Raw genomic sequence first — 25,397 nt, 5'->3', positions numbered from 1 at the left:
GAACAGTGTGAAATATTCCTTGTACCAAGCAGCAGGGCTCCAGGAGGTGGACAGGGTGGGGTCAGCAAGGCTATACTAACATCTCCCATCAACCAGAGATAACGCATACCAGCACCAGTGAATTGCATCGCCCTAGTTTACACCTGAAAACTATGCACGTCCTCTATGCACTGCGAGACAATTTTTTTAGGTTCTACCTAGATGACCTTGTCCCTTCTTTTAATATTACACATGATCCAGAGTAGGCTGCATGCGGACTGCTGCAGTCATGGCACTTCGTGAATACATTCACACAGTTGTCCAATTTATATTGATGTTATCAGCAATTTGCACATCGAGTTTCCCATGAGAGGAATGTGAGCTATGCCCATATCGCTGGCTTCTGAAACATTTACTTGAGTTCAGAATGAATAGCCTGACTCAACAGCTGAGGAAAGCTAAGCTGACTCTCTCATGCAAACACATTCAGTTAAGATGAGGACTAGATCGTTGTGTTTATCTCCATTGCTTGCCTTTTTTATTGTTTGCACCCAACCGCAGCGACCACTTGGTCAAGCAATGCATCTAGAATGACTGTTTTTCTCATTTAACCAATCTCTTTTAAGTAGGTTACAGAAAACGAAAACAAGAGTGTGAGGATCATACTAAGAGTGCATGTGCCATTATCCATGCTATTTCTTCCCTTCCAAATAATCGAAAATAAGTCATCGTTTCTTCTATATTATCTGGGTGGAAGAAACGAGACTGAAAGGGTTAAGGATGCATAAAAATTAAAGGGCCTCCAATCCAAGAGAACAATGTTTTATTGTGAAGCAATCTTCAAGGTTCTCAAAGGTCTGCATGGATCTTTACGAGCAAAAAAATTTCATACCAGTGCATTTAGTATACTGAAACCAGTTGAATCACACTAGGAATAAAAAAAGCACATAAGTGCATAATTTCAATTCCTGAGAAAAGGTTGTTTTAACTGCATTACATAGCAATAGTAAATAGCCACTCAAATTCTCTTGAAGTGTTCAGCACAATAGATGCGAATGAATTGAAACATTACATGCTATTAGTGGAAGTATTGAAATATCAATAATTAACAAAACCCAATCCCAAATTTTATTAGTGCGCTGAAAAACTCACACAACTGATTTAGTAAAGAGCAGTTAAACATTTCAATGCAGAAAGAAGTGCTTGTCTGCAACAAAGAGCTTAAATATCATAATAATGAAAAGTGAAGACACAATATTTCATCCTAGTATAGAACTACAGGTGTACACATATGCTGAGCTTCCATGAAAAAACTAAGGAAAATATGAAAAGCAAGAAGGAACAATGAGGAGTGCACACAACTCAGCACTGCTGCACTGCATGTGTCAGGTGCACTAGTGGTGGCGAGGTGCCTATTGAGGTGGCTTTTATGTCCAAAGGTTTGATGGTAAAAGTTGCACTGAAATGGCCTCTTATGTAGGTTGTGCATGTGTCAGTTCAGTGTGAACTTCTCCAAGTAACTCTGAGGACATGAAGAGCCCTGACATGGTGTCTCCCTGAGTGGTACACAGGTGATCCTTCACTACGGACTTTGTGTGGATGAGCAGGTGTTGGTTCAGTGCAGACTTCCACGACAAGTTCCCAGGACATGGACCCTGAAACAGCCTCTCACATTAGGGGAAGTGAAGTTCAGTGCGAACTTCCATGAGTACATCCGAGTACGTGAAGAGCACTGACATGGACTCTCACTGAGTGGATGCACACGTGGTCATTCAGTAAGGACTCTTTAGGATTGCTGAGGGCATACAGGACACTGAAATGGCCACCCGCCTGTGTGGATGCTTGGCTGTTGGTTTATTGCAGACTTCCACAAGAAGTTCTCAGGACATGAACGGCTCTGAAACAGCCTCTCACATTAGTGGAAGTGCAGGTGGACCTTCCATGTCGACTTTTGTGAGAAGCTTTGAGGGCATAAAGGGCACTGAAATGGCTTCTTGCCTCTGTGGGCGCACAGGTGCAGGTTCAGATGACTCTTTTGTGAAAATGTCTGAGCGCACGAAGGGCAATAAAATGGCTTCTCGCCTGTATGGGTGTGCAGGTGTTGGTTCAGAGTACTCTTTTGTGAGAAGCTCTGAGGGCATGAAGGGCACTGAAATGGCTTCTCTCCTGTGCGGGTGTGCAGGTGCTGGTTCAGATGACTCTTTCGTGAGAAGCTCTGAGGGCATGAAGGGCATTGAAATTGCTTTTTGCCTGTGTGGGTGCACAGGTGCTGGTTCAGATTACCCTTTTGCGAAAATCTCCGAGGGCATAAAGGGCATTGAAATTGCTTCTTGCCTGTGTGGATGCACAGGTGCTGGTTCAGAGTACCCTTTTGCGAAAATCTCTGAGGGCATGCAGGGCACTGAAATGGCCTCTCGCCTGTGTGGGTGCGCAGGTGCTGGTTCAGAAGACTCTTTCGTGAGAAGCTCTTAGGGCACGAAGGGCATTGAAATGGCTTCTCGCCTGTATGGGTGTGCAGGTGTTGGTTAAGAGTGCTCTTTTGTGAGAAGCTCTGAGGGCATGAAGGGCATTGAAATGGCTTCTCGCCTGTATGGGTGTGCAGGTGTTTGATCAGAGTACTCCTTCGTGAGAAGCTCTGAGGGCACGAAGGGCATTGAAATGGCTTCTCTCCTGTGTGGGTGTGCAGGTGCTGGTTCAGATGACTCTTTCGTGAGAAGCTCTGAGGGCATGAAGGGCATTGAAATGGCTTCTCTCCTGTGTGGGTGTGCAGGTGCTGCTTCAGATTACCCTTTTGTGAAAATCTGCGAGGGCATGAAGGGCATCGAAATGGCTTCTCGCCTGTGTGGGTGTGCAGGTGTTGGTTCAGAGTAATCTTTAGTGAGAAGCTTTGAGGGCACACAGGGCACTGAAATGGCCTCTCGCCTGTGTGGTAGCGCAGGTGCTGGTTCAGATTACTCTTTACTGAGAAGCTTTGAGGGCATGCAGGGCACTGAAATGGCCTCTCGCCTGTGTGGGTTCGCAGGTGCTGGTTCAGATGACTCTTTCGTGAGAAGCTCTTAGGGCACGAAGGGCACTGAAATGGCTTCTCGCCTGTATGGGTGTGCAGGTGTTGGTTCAGAGTACTCTTTTGTGAGAACCTCTGAGGGCATGAAGGGCATTGAAATGGCTTCTCGCCTGTATGGGTGTGCAGGTGTTGGTTCAGAGTACTCTTTTGTGAGAAGCTCTGAGGGCACGAAGGGCATTGAAATGGCTTCTCGCCTGTATGGGTGTGCAGGTGTTGGTTCAGAGTACTCTTTTGTGAGAACCTCTGAGGGCACGAAGGGCATTGAAATGGCTTCTCGCCTGTATGGGTGTGCAGGTGTTTCATCAGAGTACTCTTTCGTGAGAAGCTCCCAGGGCACGAAGGGCACTGAAATGGCTTCTCTCCTGTGTGAATGCGCAGGTGTTCCTTCAATGTAGACTTCACCGTGAAGCTCCTAGCGCATAAATGGCAATGAAATGGCATCTCACCTCTGTGGATACACAGGTGTTGCTCTAGAATGACTTTTTGTGAGAAGCTCTAGGAGCGTAAAGGGCTCTGAAATGGCCTTTTGGCTGTATGAGTGTGCAGGTGTTGCCTTAGCTTGAACGTTCGCGAGAAGCTCCGAGGGCACAAATGGAATTCAAACACATGCTGGCCTGCATGGATCCTGGTGAGCACTTCAGATCACAGTTTATCCATCTCATAGACACAGGAGTTACAGCGGTGGCGGTATCCTTGATGTAACTGCACCATCTGCATTTGCTGGACAGCTGGAATGCTTCAATGCTGCACCAAGAAAACAAGACAGGTTACCCGAGTAATGCTTTTCACATAAAAATAAAGATGTAATTATAAAATGCTGAAGAAATGAAATAACATAGTAGTGGTAAAGATCAGCCTTTTCTTCATTTGTTGTCTTGGTAGTGATTTCAGATCAAATCAGAGCACAGCAGGTCAACCATTTTGATTTGGAAAATATAAATATATTTTTATGATTGCCCAATGGCTAAGTCTATGAAATTTGCACAAATTTTTGCTTAAGACATTTTTAACTGTAAGATATAGTGAGAAGACTAGGAGCATGGTATTAGTGCAAGCTGCCATTGCAGCCAAGTGCAACAGCCCACACATTCAGTAATACCATCATGGGCCTGATGACCAAATTAAGAACAGCAGCACTTCATCTCGAACTAGGTTTCACGGTATTGTCTGTTGTGGTAGATAATTACTTTTCTGAAATTTATTTATAAATGCTGCCGACTCACTTGAGTCCAAGGAGGAATGAATATACAGAAAATGTAATCAAGGGACAAAAAACACAAACACTGGAAAACAATATTATAGCCAAACAATACAAATGACAAACATGACAACATATCTACTTTCAACAGTGCTCTTAGGATATTCATTCCATTCTGTCTTAAAAAATTACTATCTATAAGCATTATTCACAGCACATAGGTCCTCTATCATTCTACTGTGGTACTGACAAATGCTGGCACAAGAAGCAGGACACAGGTAAAATTATTCATAATGCTGGACTCTTGTACACTAAATGCAAGAGTTGTAGCCAGTCTAGCGCGTCTTCCCTGTAGCTATTCAAGATGAAGAGTACTCAGCATCTGCAACACACTATCAGTTTTTCTACAGAAATTGCTGATGAACCTAACTTCTATTTGCTGTAATAATTCTAATTTAACAATATTTTATTGGCATATGGATCCCGCAAAGCTTATGCATGTTCATAGCTAGGTCTGACAGCATAGCGAATGCCCCTATACATTTACCTCTATAGGGACTCCTTTGAAATTGCGACAAAGGTCCATAAACTTCTGAGAGCGCTCATGAAAACGTTTTCAATATGCTTGTCCCACCTCATGTGTTCTGTTAGAATTACATCGAGGTACTAATAGGTAGGAACATTGTTAGGTGTTGTTGCCAATAAAATAGGTGTAAAGGTGTCTCCTTGCTGCTTATCTTCATAAAACAGCACTAATTAATATTCAAGCTCATTTCCTACCCGTCACACCAGTGGCAAACCTGATCAAGGTTATTGCTGAGCTTAGTTTCATCAGCTTGTGATTTAACTACTGTGTACAATACATCCAACCATATCTGCTATGTCATTGACTATTAGGAATAGAAAAGGTCCCAAGAATGACCCCTATCCTATGCTACATTTACCTACACCGACGTGAAAGGAAATGCCTCAAATATGACTTTTACGTACTGAACACGGTTTTCAATATAGGCTCTGATAAAATGCACAGATTTGATGTCTATTCTACTGCGTAAAGCTTACATGGAGCTTTTGTTCAGGCACTTAATCAAAGGCGTTGGCAAAATCTAAAAAAATACTGCCTCTATTTGTTCCCTGTTATTAACTGCTAAGTCGTTATATGAGGCAATAAGCTGAATGATAGTAAAAGCCTTCCATAAAACTATGCTGGACTTCAAACACCATGTTGTCTCCATCTAGGTATTGTTTAGGGTGCCAACAGATCACATGCTCTAACCTATTGCTGCAAATTTGGGTCAGTGAGACAGGACGATGATTTTGCACATTTAGGGGATTCACCCGCAGTGTTGGAAGTAGGTGTATTTGGTAATGAATGAGTGGACACACAATATGCTGTATGGCCAACAATAGTATATACTTTGCGAATACTTAACCGACAGTTTCGCGGAGGATATGTTCTTGTTCAAGACCAAGAGCTAAGCCAATAAATGTTCCACAGTGGCCTGCAGCAGCATTCATTCGATGATACGGCACACATCTCTCCAATGGCACCGACTGTTTTTATGAGTCACTTATTGCTTGCAAAACCCATCCATTCACTACGATGTTGAATTGAAACCATGAAGCAGTCCTTTAGGGCACCAGTTGGAGTGCTAGAGTATAGTCGAGGCAGTGCAGCACAGTTTATGCTCCATTCACGAGAAAACATAAAGTACCTTGTGCAGTGATGGAACAGCCATTTCACCTGGCGCAGATCTTAGCACTAGCAAGAAGCTGATTTTGCACAGCAACTAGCACTTCTGGCACAGTGTCAAACCTACGTCAATCTTTCTTGCTTTCATTTAGATTATTCAAGGTGAATTCGGCACAAAACCAAATAGTGTAATTTTAACTGAAATAGGTAATTAATATAGCTGACACCTGTTCTGTGCATAAATAAGGCATTCGGGACAAAAAGAACCCAAGCTTTAAAATAATGGTCAACCCTTTGCATACATCATGGTATAAGGCTGTTTATTGATGGTATTGCTCAGCACTTATTAATAATTGGAAAATTTCTTCATCAGCAGGTACTGACAATATTAACTCTAAATTACTACATAATACTGTCTCTGAGCAGGTTTTTATTCCATATTTTTCATCAATCTTTTATGACTGGTCAGATTCCACAAGACTGGAAACCGCCAGTCATACCAATCTTCAAAGACGTCAACAAAAACATGGCTGAAAACTACCAACCGATATTGTTGACGTGTATATGCTGTAAAATGATGGAACATTATGTCACGGTGCCACGGGAGGGACAAAGACGACGATCACCAACAAGACGTAAGAGACGACGTAGTGGGGCTAACATAACGTTTGGCCATACTGGTTTTACCGGTCATATCTTCTGCAGAGTAATCACGGTCCCATTTAACCTTATATCTCTGCCTGTTTCATTTTTGGTGGAGGTGCTGGGTATTGCAAAAGATGGAACTCTGCAGTGGGCTTGTCCTACGCCGTCCTACCATGCTGACAGACGACCAGGCCTTGCGAGCATCACTGTCGGGTCCCATCGGTTGTGTGCAGCGACGCGTTCGTATATGCCAAGCCATTCTTCGATGTTAACTTTGTCGGTGCCGTTACTAGAGAAGGTGCCGGGGTCACGCGGATGGGTCAAGACGACTGACGGTTGCAGTGTCGCGGATGCTGACATTTCAGAGCATGGGAATTTCAGAGCATGGGAATTTTGACAGAAGAGGACAGTTTAGAAAAACGCAATGCTTTTATCAGTCCTTGAACTGTTTCAAAGTAAAATTGGATTTGATGGTGGTTGCTATGAGGTAGCCTTCTCATGGAAAGAAGATTGTGAGTAGCTAGACAGCAATCAAAGAGAAGCTTTAAAGTCAGTTTAATAGGGATTTCACTGTAGAATATGGCTCAACCATTAAAATTTATATGAGGACGTGCTTTGCTGAATGTAGACCGGAAAGAAGTGGTGCACCATGTCTTGTATTCATTACATTCCACATCACGCTGTCGTACGTAGCGAGTCAACAATTACAAGAGTACGGATGATCTTCGAAGAGTCAGCATATAGACCTCACTTGTGTCAGCGAACAAATGCTTAGAAAAAGGACCTAATCTTCTGACTGACTTTGTTGCTCCTCTCATACGTTTTTGGACTAATACGTTTTTGACTGCCGATATTTAAAAAAAGATCTTGGCAGATCGAACCGTAGCTTGATATCTTTGAAAGTGATAGCTAGTGCATTACAAGAGACAACTGCAAATTTCAATGAGGAAAGTACTCCTCAACCATCATAATAGACCTTACACAGAAAGCGGTACACTTGTACAGCATAAAGACTTCCTCTATCATAAGACACAAAGTGCTTAGCCTTGACTTTGCAGAAACGTGCCAAAGCATAACAGCATAATGAGAGACGTGCAGGAAATTTCTTGTTGCCCCAAGAATGTCTTATACCTACTACGGGATATTGGCCAGCAAGTACGAAGCTTTACAAGTGTTATTAGGACTGTTTAAAAAAAACTTACCACATTATAGCGTAATTTCAGGCACGACTACATCCCGTAACTTCTTCCTTCATCGCCATCAGGAAGATATGTGCACTGATGTTTTATAAAGTGTTGCTATGTGACACGCAAATGCTGACTTGCATGAGTTTATTTCCCCCCTTTTCAAGCATGCGTCCATGGTTTAATGGGCAGAGCGTAGAGCTGTTGCTGGGGGCACAGTTTTAATCTAACCAATGAACGTTTTTGTTTATTTTATTTCTAGTGACGAGACATCCAGTGAGCCAAGCTGACCATAAATGGCCATAAACTGACAAGCTGTAAAGTGGGGGGAAGAGGCAAAGAAAGCTACCACTTTAAAAGCCTTACTACAGATGAATATCAAGAAAGAAAAAGATACTGTGCAGTGAGTTGAGAATAATCAGACAGCTCTTCGGGACCGCAAAAAGCCTGTTCATGCTACATGTCATTCTGCGGCAACACATGATATCTGTGTAAGGCCTACTATAAGCGACAGCCAGGCTATTAGCTCAATCTTTCCATGTACTTGGCCTCCGCATTAGACCTGCAACAGAGGAAGGAGCACGACAACTCTACAGAGAAGTTAACGCCCTGACTGAGTCTATGGGTATGCGGCTGAGGAAATGGCCACCGCAGTCTCACCATGCGCTAATTGCTGCAGCCAATAAAACTGCCATCCCTGCTAGAAATAATATGGGACCCTGTGACACAAGTTTTGACAATTGCCTCAAGATTTGCACTTAGGTTTCTCCAGACAGAATGCAAACCAGGCAAGAGGTCTGTTCAGTAGATGGTATCAAGAATATTTGACCCCCTTGAAATGACTGCACATTTCAGTATTTAAGCGAAACTACTGTTTTAAGAGCTGCGACAATGAAAGGTTGGTTGAGACAGCGAGCCGCGAGAACTGTAGAAAGTGGGGAAACTGGTGCTCAGAGCTGCATTGTATTCATGCCCACACTGTCCCTTGTTGGGTGAATGCTGAGCCAGGAAATCAAACCGTTCAAGTGCACATGTTTTGCAATACTAACTAGAAAGCTTATGGAGCCTGCACATTTTTTCAGGTATATTGAACATGAGCGCATGTCCGCAGCGTGTGTAATGGCCAAATCAAGAGTACCAAATATAAAGAAGGTCCTGCCCCCAAGAATGTAACTTCCTTGGTACATTGCTAGGAGCCAGATTGGTGAAGTTCATGATTAGCTCCCTCAAGGCACAAAATAGGTCTAACCTTTTTGAACCAATTCTACAGTCACGCTGCATTGCATCAGAGGATCACCATTCCAATGGCAGCATTTCGTTGGCCAGCAGAGTGTCGGAAATTCAATGCAACTCTCACAAAACAAGTGCATTGTTCAACAGTACTGCTCTCAAAGGAGGTTTGAGTGGAAGCTTATTGCAGAAAAGGCAGCATAGTAGGGAGGCTTTTGGGAGAGGATGTTAAGAACTGCAGTTCCAGCCTCCAGAAGGTTCTCAGCAAGGTGAAGCTGATGCCTCAAGAATTTGGGATAGTGTTGTATAAGGAAAAGGCAATGGAACGCAGGCCGCTCACTTAAATGTCCTCATCACCAGAGAAAATGGAAGTAGTTACACCAGCCCATTTCTCTAATGGTAAGCGACTCAAAAGGCTTTCTCTATCACCAAGAGACAGACATTTCAGTTCCAAAATCCACAGTGATGAGAGATGCTGTCATGGCACAGTTCATTGAGCAATTTTGGAAAACATGGCAGAGAGAGCACCTACTGAGCCGCCATTCTGCACACCATGCAAGTGTTCAAGCTCAAGCTTCGAACAATCTAAATGATGGAGCTTGTGCTTGTTTATCAAGATTAAGCATCATGACTGCTATGGAAGGCTGGGCGGATCGCAGAGGTACGTTGAGGACATGATCAGAACATAAAAATATGTTGAATTAAGTTTTCAAATAACTCAGTAACACACAGGCCTGTCCAGCATTTTCTTTAATTGAGCTTTTATCGACTCAGCAGACTCAAATTACATGCCTTTCAGGGGCAGAAGATAGTGAAGAGTTCTGCTGCTTCTTGCGCTATCAGCTCTAAGAAAACTAAGAACAGGGACAGCGTCCGCCATGAACTCTCTCACAGTACTATGGTTGATTTACTTGAAAATTTGTTCTCATAACGGTCGTGATCATATTTTGTACCCTCTCCCCTTCAAGAATGACAGAATATCTGATTGAATTAAAGAATTACCATACTTAAGAACAGCAAGTCTGCAGAACTATAATTGCATAAAAGGTGTCATGAATGCTGCTCAAGCTACAAAAATCCTGCCTAAAAATGTACCTGAAATCAGTGTAGAGAATATGCAGATAGAATGAGCCACTGCTTTTTACTAAAACAAGACTTTAGCTTCTTCATCCAGCTTTTCTAAAACTTTTATTTTGGCTGCCCCATTATAGGCCTTACGCTAACCAATCAAAAAGATATCAGCACCATACAGTCAAAAGGAGGACAAGCAGCAGAGCTCTACAATCATTGTCATTACATGCCGATGAAAAGAACTTAATTTCGGACCGCTTCCACAACTGGGAAAGCCACATGCTTGACTATGAAGGTACAGACACCAGCTCTATGTTGAGCGGGCGTTGGTCAGTCATGGAAGCTGTCGGCACCATCCTGCTCTCCAAGATAAGGAGAATTAGACAAGACGACGACGAGCGATATGCTTGCTTCTGAACGCCCGTCTGTAATTTTAAGTCTTTTTAACAAGTGTTGAGTTCATTTTTGCTTTTTGTGCATCTCTCTCACTGAACGCCACTCTGGCGGTCACCGTCTTGCGAGAGAAGCACAGCAAGTGGCTTCTGAAGTGCACCGGATAAAAGCAGCGCGGCGAGCCTCCACCGTCGCCCGCCCTTCGTGATGACGCTCTGATGGCATCCATCACAAGCAATCAGCAATCAGGTCAGCATGTTCCTTCTGTAGATCAGAGATGAGCAAGCAAGGAAAAGGCTACGTGAAGATGAGATTGAGACAAGCGAATCTACAGGAGACAACGAAGAGATGGACCAGACAGCCTTCACTGTTGTCTCTTACAAAAAGAAAAGAGCCGCAGGTGTTCCTGTTATATTCAAGCCAACTCAGCCTGACAGCAGCTTATGGAAAGTAAACCCAAATCTTCTGGCTTCTGCGGTCGTGACAACAGCTCAAGAAAAGATACTCAGTCATTGTCTCAACAAGGTTGGAAGCCTCATGGTGACAGTGTCTACACTTCCTGCAGCTAATTGCCTCCTCACAGTGACAGATCTATCGAGTATTCCTGTAGAAGCTCAAGTTCCATACTCTTACTCTGCCACGTACGGGAGGATACAGGACGTTCCTGTTGAGTACTCGGATGACGACCTCAAGGAGTATTTGAGCGAACAAGGAGTCACATCTGCTAAAAGGCAAGTTTGTAGGTCCTTAACGAAGATGACGTGGTAACGGAAACCCGAAGACGCTCGGTCATTCTTGAATTCTCTAAGGACGCCCCTTTACTAAACCGAGTGGTGCTTGGATTCTGCAGTTATCCCGTGACGGAATACATGAGGTCCACTACTCAATGTTTCAGATGTCAAAGACATGGGTATATAGCGAAATACTGTAAAGGCCCCATCCGCTGCAAGATATGCGCTGGTGCACATACGCAAAAGGAGTGTACGTCAAGTTCCCAGCCTCGATGTAGAAACTGTGGAGCTGAGCATGCTGCATCATACGGAGGGTGTCCCAAAAAGAAATCAGCCGCTCTTGCACGGACAATGGAGCAAATCCAGGGAAAAGTGCGGAAACGATGAGAACCGCCATCGAATCCGGATGTGATATATACATCTACAAACCAAAAGCAATACGACACGGTGCAGCATAGCAACACGGCTTCGAAAAAGTTCTTCGCCTCAATCGTGAGAGAAAACCAGCAAAGTCCATCTGCAAAGAGTCAATCAAAGCCCTCAAGTGATATAGCCGCAAGCCCACAACAACAAGTATCACTAGGTCGCAGCAGGAGAACATGAAGAACCGAGAAAAGCTGTTAATGGTAGCACTGTGAATGAGATATCAAGTATGCTGATTCCCATGATGTTTGCAGCAATCAAGGCTATTCTCCGTGCCAGTCCATCGTTTAAACGCATCCCTGAGGTAGAGGCCATCCTGGCTTTGGAACCGCTGGTGTCTTCTTTCCCGGCGCCACACCGCGATTCTTCGCAGTAACGATGGCTTCGCCAACAATCGCCTCACAAGTGGTGTCCACAAACAAACACTTCTACACATGTACTATATTCAAGTGGAACGCTCGCGGCTTGTGCTCAATGTTAGTAGACTTCAAGTATCTTGCACGAGTGTACCAATTCCCTTTTATGGTCATTTCTGAGTCTCGCGTCGACGAGCAGTTTAGGATAAAGGGCTATTATTTTCATCACTAAAGGCACTAAATGGAATTAGCCGACTACTCGTTGGATTTCGCAACGGCGTGCCTGCCTCTGTGATTGACATAGCACCACATGACAAGAATGAATATATTTGCGCAACCACGGTGATCGCATCTAAAGTATTTACCCTGATCAGCGTCTACTTTGAACCAGGATCACCTTTCGACTTGTCAAGATTGGAAAACTTGTTGACAAGCACTCAATCTCCACATATTATTTGTGGCGATTTTAACGCATATAACGAGATCTGGGGCAGTTCACATGTGCTCGGGGCGCTAAGCTGGCGAAGCTCCTAGCAAGATACAATATAGAGCCCTTGAACAATGGCAGCACAACATACTTGAAAAATCCGAAGACTGTTAGCTGCATTGACGTCACATTCGCATCAAGTCAAGTTGCCCCTATGTTTGGATGGTGTACAGATTTCGAGACTCGAGGTAGTGATCACTACTTGATCCTAATCTCTGCCCTTCATTTTTGGACGTCGCCCAGAAAAGTGAAACTGAAGTCGGTAGACTGGGAAGCTTACACAGCAGCTGCAGACAAAGGGATCACAGCCTCGACTACGAATGCAGAATTAATACCGACAATAGCTCATTGCCTCAAAGTACCCGCTCCGCCACTAAGCATTGTAATGTGCCTACTAACGACGAGTAATTCGAAAGGCTATGTGCCATTCGAAGGTGTGCCAAAAGGAAGGCCCTACATACTTAAAATATCAAAGACCTCAGAGCTTGTCGATGGGCACAAAGACATATACGGCGTTACCTCACCAAACTGAACCGAAAAAGGTGGAGGAACTTTTTGTGGGACACTGAACATACGACAACTGCTGAGAAAAATCTGGCAAGTCATCAGAGGCATTTGCAAAGAGCCGCAACAGCTTTATCCTTTTATCACCCACATTACATGAGCGTGCATCCCTGAAAGAGGCAGCAAAGCAGTACTGTAGGCTCCTTTCTAGCGGGGCACAACCTTCTTGGCAAATTGCAAGTCAACAGCCTAGTCCACCTCGATCGACCCTTCCTGACTTAGAATTACCATTTACAATTGAAGAACTCACAGAGGCAATAGGTGACGCAAACAAGCGATCATCACCTGCCATGATGGTGTGAGTTATGAAGTGCTCGCAAATCTATGCCACTCATCTCGCCTACGCCTTCTGGAGTACTACAATGCCTCATGGATAACTGGGGAGGTTCCCACAGAATGGAAGCTTGCCAAAGTTATTCCTATACTGAAGCCAAGGAAGCAACCGACAAATTACGCCTCCTTCAGACCCATATCTCTGCTTAGCTGTGTAGGGAATCTTAGAAAAAATGATTCACAAATGACTAAATTGGTTCCTAGAAACTACAAAAGATTACCCGGAAAAAATGAATGGCTTCCAGCAAAATAGGTTTGCAATTGATAATGTCATTGCCTTGGTCTCATCAATTGAAGAGGAATTGGTCTGTGGAAGCACACTGCATTATTTTTGGACATTAAGGCAGCATATGATTCGGTCTATCATAAAGCAATACTTGATGCTTTGGAAACCCTTGGTCTTGGAGGACGGCTTTATGCATGGATTGAAGACTATCTTCAAGGGTGCCAACTTTTCATGTGTACCCCGGATGGCCTCACGACGCTTTATGCCATCGAGAAGGAAGTGCCACAAGGAGCTGTGTTAAGCCCGGTAATATTTAACTTAGTCCTCATTCATCTGAGAAGAAACCTGCCACGCGGCGTCAAAATCACACTGTATGCGGACGACATCTGCATTCGGAGCGCGGCGCGTTCCCACAGTACCACCCAACAACGTCTCCAGAGAGCGCTGGCAAATATATTGGCCTACCCAAATCCAAGGGGACTGAAATTGTCCCCCGACAAAAGCGTTGCTATGGCTTTCACGTGGAGGTATATGGAAAAATACTCACTAGTGTTGGGAGGTTGTACCCTTCCATACGTCAAGACGAAACGGTTTCTTGGAGTGACAATCAATAGGAACCTCACATGGTCGCCTCAAGTGAAAAAAACTGAGTGAGATTTCCTCGGCATCGCACGTATTCTGATTTTTAGCCAGATCACAGTAAGGCAGCAACTGTCGATCAATGGTGCTCCTTTATAAAGCCTATGTCGACAGAACACTACGGTATTACCTCCCGATCCTGCACAAGATGTCTCCCACAAGCAAGAGAAAACTTGAGGCAGCAAGGAACAACTGCCTTCGCATATGTCTAGGCCTTCCGAAGGGGTCGTCCTGCTCAGGAACTGTAGCAGAAGCTGGATGTCTGCCTCTTGAAGTGCTATCTTCACAGGAGACACTTCGTATTCACCTCCGACACGTCATTCATACTGTTGCATGTGGAAAGACACGGACAGAAGAAGCTATTTACAGGATATTTACACTGGAGCCAGGCAGCCAGGCCGACACTCGCTTGCGCCAAGCGCACCGACCAACTTCATCGTCGTTCTCGCGGTGGCTCGTTTCTTGAGCATCGCTCGATGATATCGTAATACTACCCCCCCCCCCCCCCCCCCGGCGGCAAAAGCACCGTCACGGTGCTGTTAAATATCCAAGGCGTGTGGAGAGTTGTAGGGCTTGAGCTGGGCCAAGTGGACAATGTCAGTGGTTGTCACAGCGGAGGATGTAGTGGGTGTGGCTAGAACGATTTCAAATGTGACATCGGTCACTTTGCGGAGCACGCGATATGGACCTGTGTAACAAGGAAGGAGTTTTTCACATAGGCCAACTTTACGCAAAGGTGACCAAAGCAACACGAGGCTGCCGGGCTCAAAATGGACATCACGGTGACGGAGGTCGTAGCGTTGCTTCTGCTTGTCTTGAGACACTTGTAGACGAGCGCGCACAAGTTGGCGAGCGTGGTCAGCAAGGGCGATTGCATCACGGGCATAATCGCTAGTTGAAGCTGTGGCGGACGGAAGCACAGTGTCCAGTGGTAGCGTTGGTTCGCGGCCATACAAGAGGTAAAACGGGGAAAAGCCAGCAGTTTCGAGACGGGAAGAGTTTTATGCAAAGGTAATGTAAGGTAGAGCCAGGTCCCAGTCACGGTGGTCATCGGAAACGTATTTGGATAGCATGTCTGTAAGGGTGCGGTTCAAGCGCTCAGGGAGGCCGTTAGTTTGGGGATGATACGAGGTGGTAAATTTGTGCCGTATTGAGCAGGCACGCATGATGTCGTCGATGACTTTGGCCAAAAACGTACGGCCACGGTCTGTTAGCAATTGACGCGGAGCACCATGCATCAAAATAATATCACGCAGGAGGAAGTCCGCAACATCAGTTGCGCAACTGGTCGGAAGAGCACGGGTTACGGCGTAGCGGGTCGCGTAGTCCACCGCGACTGCAACCCACTCGTTCCCTGATTTAGATTCCGGAAATGGGCGGAGGTCTAAGCCGACATGATGAAAGGGCTCGGCAGGAATGTCGAGCAACTGCAGGTAACCAGCAGGGAGCTGGGAAGGCTTCTTGCATCGTTGGCAAACTTCACAAGCGGCGACATACCGTCGTACGGAACGGGCAAGGCCCGGCCAGAAAAAACGGCGACGTACACGGTCATAGGTTCGAGATACGCCGAGATGTCCTGCCGTTGGTGCGTCGTGGAGCTCTTCTATAACGGTGGAGCGGAGGTGTTTAGGTATTACAAGTAGGAACTCAGAGCCGTCTGGATGAAGGTTACGAAGGTACAGAGTAGCGTCGCGGAGGACGAAGAGGCGTAGAGTAGCATCGGCCGGAGAGTGCTCAAAACGGTCGATGAGTGCTCTGATGTAGGCGTCACGGCGTTGCTCGTCGGCAAAATGAAGCAGCTGTGATACAGAGAATACACAAGAAGCACTGGCAATATTAGAGGAGTCAGAGTCGTCAACAGGGTAACGCGACAAGCTGTGAGCGTCTTGGTGCAGGCGGCCAGACTTGTACACCACAGAATATGAAAATTCTTGTAGTCTCAAAGCCCATCGACCAAGATGCCCTGTAGGATCTTTTAGTGAAGAGAGCCAGCATGATGGTCAGTGACTACGGAAAAAGGGTGACCGTAAAGGTAAGGACGGAACTTCGCAACCGCCCAGACTACAGCAAGGCATTCTCGTTCCGTAATGGAATAGTTGCGCTCCGATGGTGTGAGGAGGCGGCTCGCACAAGCAATAACGCGATCCTGGCTACGCTGACGCTGGGCTAAGACGGCACCTACGCCATGACCGCTGGCCTCTGTATGCAATTCTGTAGGGGCATCAGGGTTGAAGTGGGCAAGAATGGGTGGTGAGGAGAGAAGAGTAACGAGACGAGAGAAGGCGGCGGCTTCTGCAGTACCCCACGAGAATTGTACGCCTTTCTTCAAAAGATTAGTGAGGGGTCTAGCAATTGCCGCGAAATCTTGAATCAAATGATGAAAGTACCAGCATAGCCCTACAAAACTTCGAACGTCTGCGGCTGTCTTCGGAACCGGAAACTCTCTGACAGCGCGAGTTTTGTCGGGATCAGGCTGTACTCCGGAAGCGTCAACGAGATGGCCTAGAAGAGTAATTTGCCTGTGGCCAAAACGACATTTGGGCGAGTTAAGCTGCAGCTTCGCCTTTCGAAATACATCAAGTATAGTTGCGAGACGTTCAAGATGAGTGTTGAACGTTGGCGAGAAGACGATGACATCGTCGAGGTAGCAGAGGCGTGTGGACCATTTGAAACTTTGGAGCAAGGAGTCCATCATACGCTCGAAGGTGGCAGGGGCGTTGCATAATCCAAACGGCATTACTTTAAACTGGTATAGGCCATCAGGTGTGATAAACGCGGTTTTTTCTCGGTCCATATCGTCAACAGCAATCTGCCAGTATCTCGAACGAAGATCAATAGACGAGAAATAGCTGGAACCGTGCAGGCAGTCAAGGGCGTCGTCTATACGTGAGAGCGGGTAGACGTCCTTCTTAGTAATGTTGCAGAGGTGGGCACGTCACCGGGAGGCATGGTGACAAGCTCGGTGTGCCGACCACTTCTGAGTTCCGTGGTGAGGACGGGGATCGCTGACCTCCACCAGAATGTTGCGTGTGGAAAGACACAGAAAGAAGAGGCTATTTACAGGATATTTACACTGGAGCCAGGCAGCCAGGCCGACACTCGCTCGCGCCAAGCGCACCGACCAACTTTATCGTCGTTCTCACGGCGGCTCGTTTCTTGAGCATCGCTTGATGATATCGTAATAATACGAAGACCCACTTTTTAAAAGATATTTCTAGAACCCTTGCTACATCTAGCTTTGGAAGGACTGTCTGAAGCATGTCTATTTCGGTTCCTGCTCAGTCATCGCAAATTATGCCACGAAACATTTCACCATGGACACTGTCCCCACTGGAAATCGTGCCATATATCTCTGGAATCAGTGCGAAAAAGAAAATGCCTCATGCAGCTACTTATCAGATAGCTTTGGAATATTTGCACAAAGAATACGCAGCTGCAATGCACATTTCACAGATGGCTCTACAACTTCACGTCGCTCATCGTGCGGACTTTTTGTTCCCTTACAGGGCAACGATTCTCGTTTCGTCTTGAGCGAGCTACAACATCTACTTCAGCAGAGCTATGTGGCATTAAGAAGGCCCTTGTGTATGTACTTCAACAGCAGCCGCCAAAGACATCGGTGATTTTCACGGATTCAAAAACAGCCCTACAAAGTATGTGGAACAGGCACAAGCGTTGTAATAATCAACCTGCAGCATTTGGCATTGCTTATCTTCACCACAAGGCTAAGATTGCTGGGCATTGCATCAAGTTCCAGTGGATACCTGGCCATGCCGGTATTTCGGGAAATGAAAAAGCAGATGAAGCTGCCCGAAATGGACACCAATACCACAATTTCAAAAGAACATTTTTTAAAATAGCCAACGCTTCAAACATGGCGAAAAAATGTGCCTGTGAAGAAAAATACCGCATCTGGAATCTGCCGCTTCACCAAGGTAACTTCCTGTGGTACATTGACCCAGAAATGAGACCGAAAATTCCACGACCACTTCCTCGACACTTAGAGACATTGTACCATCGTCTTCGACTGAACGTGGCATACACGAACAATTATCTGTACCGCATAAGGCTTACCACTAACCCCTACTGTGATAACTGTGGCAACTTAGCGGCAATGGAGCACATATTAATAGAATGCCCTGCGTAGCGCGACGAGACAATTTTTTGAGCAACAAATGGACATGATTTGCCACGATCCTTTAACATTACCCAGCATCCTAGGTCCAAAGCCTGGCCCTTCATAACAGCGGCGGGTTTTGGATTTATTGTTCAAATACCTGTCAAAAATTGGTCTAATAGAAAAGCTTTAAAGATTCTACATTTCATATACAAAAGCCTAAATTTACCCACCATGTCACCTGTAACTATCAGTATCAGGTCCACTTGAACATTTGATATTTATTTTTATTCTTTTTCTTCCACTCTCTTCTGAAATCTTTAAATCCCGTTCCCCATCCCTATACAGAGTAGCATGCCAGCAGTTGTATACGCACTGGCAAAATTCTCTGTTTTTCTAATAAAGAATCTCTCTCTCTCTCTCTCCAAGATAAGTATTCTCCACTGATGTATGAGCAGAGTGGCTGAGAGGCACAATCCTGGACTGCCAATCTGTTGACTGTGAGTTAATGTCCTTCCTGCAGAATGAGAACATTTCGTTCTTTGTAGTTTCCTTGCAAAGGATTTTGGGATAATAGTGATGGGCAGGCGGAGGCACCACTAAAGGTCAAAACAAGCAGGGGAGTTCTATATCTCCATGCATGTTAACATTTTGTAGAGGGCAGCCTGCTTAAGATGAATTTTCACACGTCACTAGAGAAATAAACTCCACTCCAAGCTGCAGAACTGCTGGCACCGTAGTTGCAGCAATGAAGGCACGAAATCAGAAAATAATTTTTAGCACTTCCTTCAAAACTTAAATAGCTGATGAATAAGTGTTGCAACAGGTGCCATTGGATGACATACAGTTCATCATGATCATCCTAATTATGTCCACTGCAGGACGAAGGCCTCTCCCTGCAATCTCCAATCATCCCTGTCCTGCGCCAACCGATTCCAACTAGCACCCGCAAATTTCCTAATTTCGTAGCACCATCTAGTCTTCTGCCGTCCTCTAGAGCGCTTCCCTTCTCTTGGCACCCATTCTGTAATCTTAATGGTCCAACGGTTATCTAATCTGCGCATTACGTGACTTGCCCAGTGCCATTTTTTTTTCTCTTAATGTCTATTAGAATATCGTCTATACCCGTTTGCTCTCTGATCCAAACTGCTTTCTTTCTGTCTCTTAAAGTTATGCCTAGCATTCTTCATTCCATCACTCTTTGCGCGGTCCTTAACTTGTTCTCAAGCTTCTTTGTCAGTCTTCAAGTCTCTGCGCCATATGTCAGCACCGGTAAAATGCACTGATTGCATACTTTCCTTTTCAATAATAGCGGTAAGCTCCCAGTCAGGAGCTTACAATGTGTGCCGCATGCGATCCAACCCATTTTTATTCTTCTGTGAATTTCCTTCTCATGGTCAGGGTTCCCTGTGATTAGATGACCTAGGTAAACATACTCCTCCACAGACTATAGAGGCTGACTTGCAATCCAGAACTCTTGTTACTTTGCCAGGTTATTTATCATTATCTTTGTCTTCTGCATATTAATCTTCAATCCCACTCTTTCACTCTCCCTGTTAAGGTCCTGAATCATTTGTTGTAACTCGTCTGCATTGTTGCTGAATAGAACAATGTCATCGGCAAACCGAAGGTTGTTGAGGCATTTGCCGTCGATCTTTACTCCTAAGCCTTCCCAGTTTAATAGCTTGAATACTTCTAAGCACGCAGTGAATAGCATTGGAGAGATTGTGTCTCCTTGTATGACCCCTTCCTTTATAGCTATTTTTCTACTTTTCTTGTGTAGAATTAAGGTGGCTGTGGAATCTCTAGATATTTTCTAGGGTATTTACGTAAGCGGTCTGCACTCCTTGATTATGCAATGCCTCTAGGACTGCTGGTATCTCTACTGAATCAAATGCTTTTTCGTAATCTATGAAAGCCATATAGAGAGGCTTACTGTACTCTGTAGATATCTCGATAACCTGATTAATGACATGGATGTGATCCATTGTAGAGTAACCTTTCCTGAAGCCGGCCTGTTCCCTTGGTTGACTAAAGTCCAATGTTGCCCTTATTCTAATGGAGATTATTTTGGTAAATATTTTATACATTACTGGGAGTAAGCTAATGGGCCTATAATTTTTCAGTTCTTTAACGTCGCCCTTTTTGTGGATTAGTATGTTTGCATTCTTCCACTTTTCTGGGATCTTTGCAGTTGATGGACACTTCGTATAGAGAGCCGCCAGTTTTCCTAGCATTATGTCTCCTCCATCTTTGATTAAATCACCTGTTATTCCATCCTCTCCTGCCGCTTTTGCCCGTTTCATGCCTTGCAAGGCCCTTCTGACCTCATCGCTAGTTATAGGAGGAGTTTCTGTATCCTGTTCATTACTGTTTCTAACTGAGGTATTCGGACTCCTCTGGGTACTGTACAGGTCAGTATAGAATTCTTCCACTGCTTTTATTATACCTTTGAGGTTGCTGATGATATTACCCTGCTTATCTTTCAGTGCATACATCTTAGTTTGTCCTATGCCAAGTTTCCTTCTCACTGATTTCAGGCTGCGTCCATTTTTAACGGCTTCTTCAGTCTTTCTCACGTTATAATTTCTAATATCACTTATTTTCGCTTTGTTGATCAGTTTTGACAGTTCCGCAAATTCTATCTTATCTCTTGAGTTGGACACTTTCAAGCCAGCCTAGTTACGGTTTCATTCATTACCCTCTATATCATCTTCATCTCTCTGTTCTAAGGCTACATATTTCTTTGCAAGTACCAGCCTGAATTTCTCTGCTTTTACCCTTACTGCCTCTAGGTTGACCTGTTTCTTCTTGACCAAGTTTACTCTTTCTCGCTTGAAATTGCGGTGAATCTTAGCTCCCACTAACCTATGATCACTGCACTTTACCCTACCTATCACTTCTCCTACATCCTGCACTATGCTGGGATCGGCAGAAAGTATGAAATCAATTTCATTTGTTGTTTCACCGTTAGGGCTTTTCCAGGTCCACTTTCTGTTGCTATGTTTCCTGAAAAAGGTGTTCAGTATTCGAAGCTTTCGAACTTATTCCTTTCTGCGATTTAGACCAGCATCTCTCCTCTAGCGTTTCTAGAATCGACACTGTAGTTGCCAATTGCCTGTTCACCCGCCTGCTTTTTCCCCACTTTTGCATTGAAGTCCCGCATTACTACTGTATACCGGGTTTGCACTTTTCTGATCGCTAATTCAACATCTTCATAAAACTGATCTACTTCCTCATCGTCGTGACTGGGCGTTGGAGCGTAGGTTTGTATTAGCAGTAGTCGTAATCAAACTCAATAAGAGTTTGATTACGACTACTGCGAGTTTGATTCTCCGGGAGACCTCTATAGCAGAGGACATGGCCGTTATTCAGCAATACAGTTAAACCTCGATAAAGAGAGGTCAGTGACATCGGCACTTCGTTAGATCAGAATTTGGCTAAACTGAAATTCAGCCTTTTCGCTAAGTACTGTCGCCAACCGATTCTTTTTTACTCGGAAGGGGCATAACGATTCGACTTGACTCCATTTCCCCATGGGGCTCTTGCATTGCCCAGGGGGCGCTGCGAAAAAGGTGCTAAAAAGCGCCCTCTGTCCTAAAATGGGTCGTACCAAGCTCGGTCGTCTGCTTTGGAAAGCACGTTTACAATATGGACCCGCCACTTTCGGTTGTGTTGTATCACGGCGTGCAGCGAATATCGGGTGCCGAAGATTTTTTCAGGAGTGGCACGCTGCGTAAAGGCAAGAAATTATGCAGTGCCGAATACGTGTATGCCATTCAAGAATTAAGCGGCGAAGTTTTAGCGCGGTGTCAATCGCAAGTGAAGCGAGTCGCGTACGAAGTGGAACTTCAGGAAAGGTTTGCACGCTGCTAGATTCAGGCGCACAAACGCGAGGAAATGCTTGCTATAAATGAATCCACAGCAGCGATAAGCAGACATCATGTGTACGGAACTGCTCGAGCACACGACGGTACGCGCCGCGACGGCAGTGGTCTTTCGACATGCCGCGAAACGGCGGGTCTCCTGCAATCTTTGTTGACTGCATGCCGCTAAACAAGTAGTTATGCCTGCGTTGTAGTAGCGGCCATCTGTCCCTTTTAGTAACTGGTAATAACTGATGCAATGCATATGAGCTCGCACGTACGTGCGAATCGCGCTGCAGCGCGAGCTCGTGCGCTGCTCGCTTGATGTAGCTTTTAATGACAACGCTCGAAAATCGATCTGCTGTAATCAATACTATCTTGCTGCGCTGCCTCAACAAGCTGGCTTGAGGTCAAGTATGAGCACATTTAACTCTCTAACCTGTGCTGCTCGTAGTGGGGTAGTGAATTATCACCGAATCAACCCGGCCATTTGTGGTCATTTGCACACACCTGGGCACTTCACCACTTCGCACCGGTCGAATTGTTAATTGTCGCTGTGGCCGGGTTTCGTATCGTGAATCACCAGCCATGCCTGCTGCTATGTCGGTCTGCCGTCGGGACTGTAGGTGCAAAAGACCAAATTTTAGAACGCAGATCTATAATCAAGCAAGCTTCAAGACAGGTGAAGCAGTCAGCATGGCGCGAAGTTTCGCTTACCCAGCGCGACGAACTGCAGTTATACAGCGCGCCCGACGCTCCGCTTCGTGAGGCCTTGAAGGGAAACGATAGAATCGGATGTTGGGATTCAGGCCTTCTTGTTCATGGGAGCCCTCGACGCAGCAGTATCGACGGTGACGCTTTTTTCGATGCTGAGCTAGGTCCCTCCGGATCGGCGTCGCCGATTCCTTCTGCTTCCAGCATTACGTCCCACGGCACACGGAGAGTCCGTTTTCGTAAAACTATAGGCTGCGACCAGCTCGCAGCGTGGTCGATGTGGTCTGTGAGAAGTGACGAGCCTTTTCGCACTCGCAACAGGGCAGAAAAAAGTGCGAATCGACGCAAAACTCGGCCTAGAAACGTGCTTCGCCACAGCCAGGGCTCAATACGACCCAAGCTGGTACGACCCAAATGTCGTTTCCCGCGCCGCCACCAGGCGCCGCTACTATACCTCAAACTCCAGCGCAAGACGCCCATACCCCCTTTTCCATAACATACACCAGCGTGCCATCAACTTGCCTAAGAAAGATTTTTTTTTCCCTTTACATTATATTTGCAGTAAAATCGTCTGATAGGTTTCACATTATTTCTCTGGGAATTTGTCGTTTTCTTCAGCGTGTCGAGGACAACTTCTCTGAACTTCAATCATGGAGAGCGACCTCTGTGTGATATCCCGAAAAGAGCGACGAAGTCCTTTATATCGCGCCGATCGAGATCGCTTGCACGATGCTAACTGGCCTTGCTCACAGGCGAGAGGGTGTTGCATTTAGTCAAGGCGTTAAGTACCACTGCCTCTACCGGTACTCACGCTTGTCATTTTGCACACGAGGTAGGGAGCATTGTTCTTCGAAACGGCAGAAACAACCAGCAGCACACACCAAATCTGGTATCGAAACACGCGCAATTCGGCGCAATTGGTGCCGATGTTGATGGACCATCCCATTTGGGAGAAATGGCCCATTTTCTTACTCCATACAATCCTCGACCCAAACGTATAGAGAGGTGTAAAATAATAGGTAGCTTCGAAAACACGCGGCGTCTAAATCACTGAACTCCTATATGTCGTTCAATGGTGGCACAAAAATCCCTCACGTGATGTGATCCTAGGTGCACACACGAGACGGGCATTTCAAGGATCGCCATCACTTTGTGCGCAGGTCATGCGCAAGTGGCGCAGAGAGAACATCGAATATATTAGCGTCCTCGATCACCTTGCCCCGGGGTTGCTCCGAAAACAGAATAGTGCGCTTTGCACCGCGGTGGTGGCGCACTGCGGAGGGTCAACATCGAGGACAAAACAGCACCCCGTGCAGGGTGCTTGCATGCAGCGCTACTTTGCCCCTGGCGCCCAAAACGTGCGCGAGCACGCGCGCGCGCACATTTTATTGTTTGCAGGTGCTGAGCATCCGCGGCAAGCGCTCGAACCTTGTCAAACTGCGTGCTCTGACATACCTGGTTGCAAGCAAACACCAATGTATTTTATAATTAATCCTGGCGACCCGTTCCTGACGACCCGTTCAACGAATCTGTCCACTTTCGGCCGCTCTTCACCACATTGTTCCTAACACTGTTTTTGGACGAGGTCGATCAGCATGTAGTCTTCGCTGTGAGACGGACTTTAAAAAACGCTCATAAATTGCGGCAACTAGCCGCGTTTCCTTTCTCATTTAACTCCGTTGCAACCGCAGCTATTAGGCCTGGCCACGGCCGCCTCGATCACGCGCGCACGGCGGAAGCCCCGCGGTGCGCGCGTGATCGAGGCGGCCGTGGCCAGGGCATAGAGTTTCTAAATAAATACCCTAGAGGGAAATGTGGCGCTAGTGTCTATGGGGGTTTACGGGGGTTCTCATGAGCGTTGCCCAAACCTCTTTCCTCCCTTGCCAACTCTCCTTTGCTAGTGTCTACGGGGGTTCTCATGAGCGTTGCCCACACCTCTTTCCTCCCTTGCCAACTCTCCTTTACCCCTTACGCAACAAAGCTGTGGGACGATGCGCTCCGCGACGGACCTCCCGAGGTCCTCCGAGCTGTGATACAACGGGCTCGGAAACATCGCCGGAATCATCTTAGGGACCCTGGACTGAGGGTTCCTCCCACACTGCTCTCGCCATTCAAATATTATCAATAAAGATGTTTTACTCTCTCCTGCCTCAACCATAGAGTAGGAAACTCTATGGTTTCCCTATGCGAGCCCATTGGCCGACGTGGCCGCAGCGGGTGTCACTGAAACTACCGGCGCTGCAGTCGCGTCTTTCGTCATGCGCCGAGCGTCGTCTGCTCCTGCTGCGACGCGTCGTTTGCACCAACAGGCCTGTAGGCTGTTATCCGTCGGTAAATGTAGTTTAGATACGCAGTCTGAGTTTTGTGACAAACCTGCCGCGCGTAAGTAACGGGGGTTTCACGGTGTCTGTGCACTACCGGCGCTGCAGTGACGTATCTCTCACGCAGCGCGCATCGTCTACTCCTGCGATGTCATCTCTGCGG

At 46.0% G+C, this 25,397-nt stretch overlaps 1 protein-coding gene and 1 long non-coding RNA gene across 5 annotated transcripts in view; one reads left to right on the top strand and one right to left on the bottom strand.

Annotated features, from left to right (window-relative positions):
- Positions 1 to 25,397, top strand: part of LOC140214041 (uncharacterized) — a 69,141-nt gene that overhangs the window by 19,981 nt on the left and 23,763 nt on the right. The window contains exons 3-4 of one of the 4 annotated variants that reach the window (XR_011890958.1): positions 8,026 to 8,166; positions 18,763 to 18,833. This is a non-coding gene — a long non-coding RNA (uncharacterized lncRNA). Of the gene's footprint in view, positions 1 to 8,025; positions 8,510 to 18,762; positions 18,834 to 25,397 lie in introns of those variants that run through there. The other 3 variants (XR_011890959.1, XR_011890960.1, XR_011890956.1) reach the window with 3 other exon arrangements.
- Positions 786 to 23,811, bottom strand: LOC126548069 (uncharacterized). The gene is made up of 2 exons (XM_050196154.3): positions 23,725 to 23,811; positions 786 to 3,787 (listed from the first exon to the last, which is right to left on the bottom strand). The coding sequence occupies exon 2, from the start codon at positions 3,482 to 3,484 to the stop codon at positions 1,895 to 1,897; it is 1,590 nt and encodes a 529-aa protein (XP_050052111.2). The 5' UTR covers positions 3,485 to 3,787; positions 23,725 to 23,811; the 3' UTR covers positions 786 to 1,894.

Source organism: Dermacentor andersoni, chromosome 1 (genome assembly GCF_023375885.2).
Source record: "Dermacentor andersoni chromosome 1, qqDerAnde1_hic_scaffold, whole genome shotgun sequence".
NCBI lineage: Eukaryota > Metazoa > Arthropoda > Arachnida > Ixodida > Ixodidae > Dermacentor > Dermacentor andersoni.
The sequence above is the reverse complement of the archived record's forward strand: the minus strand, read 5'-3'. Positions and strand labels throughout refer to the sequence as shown.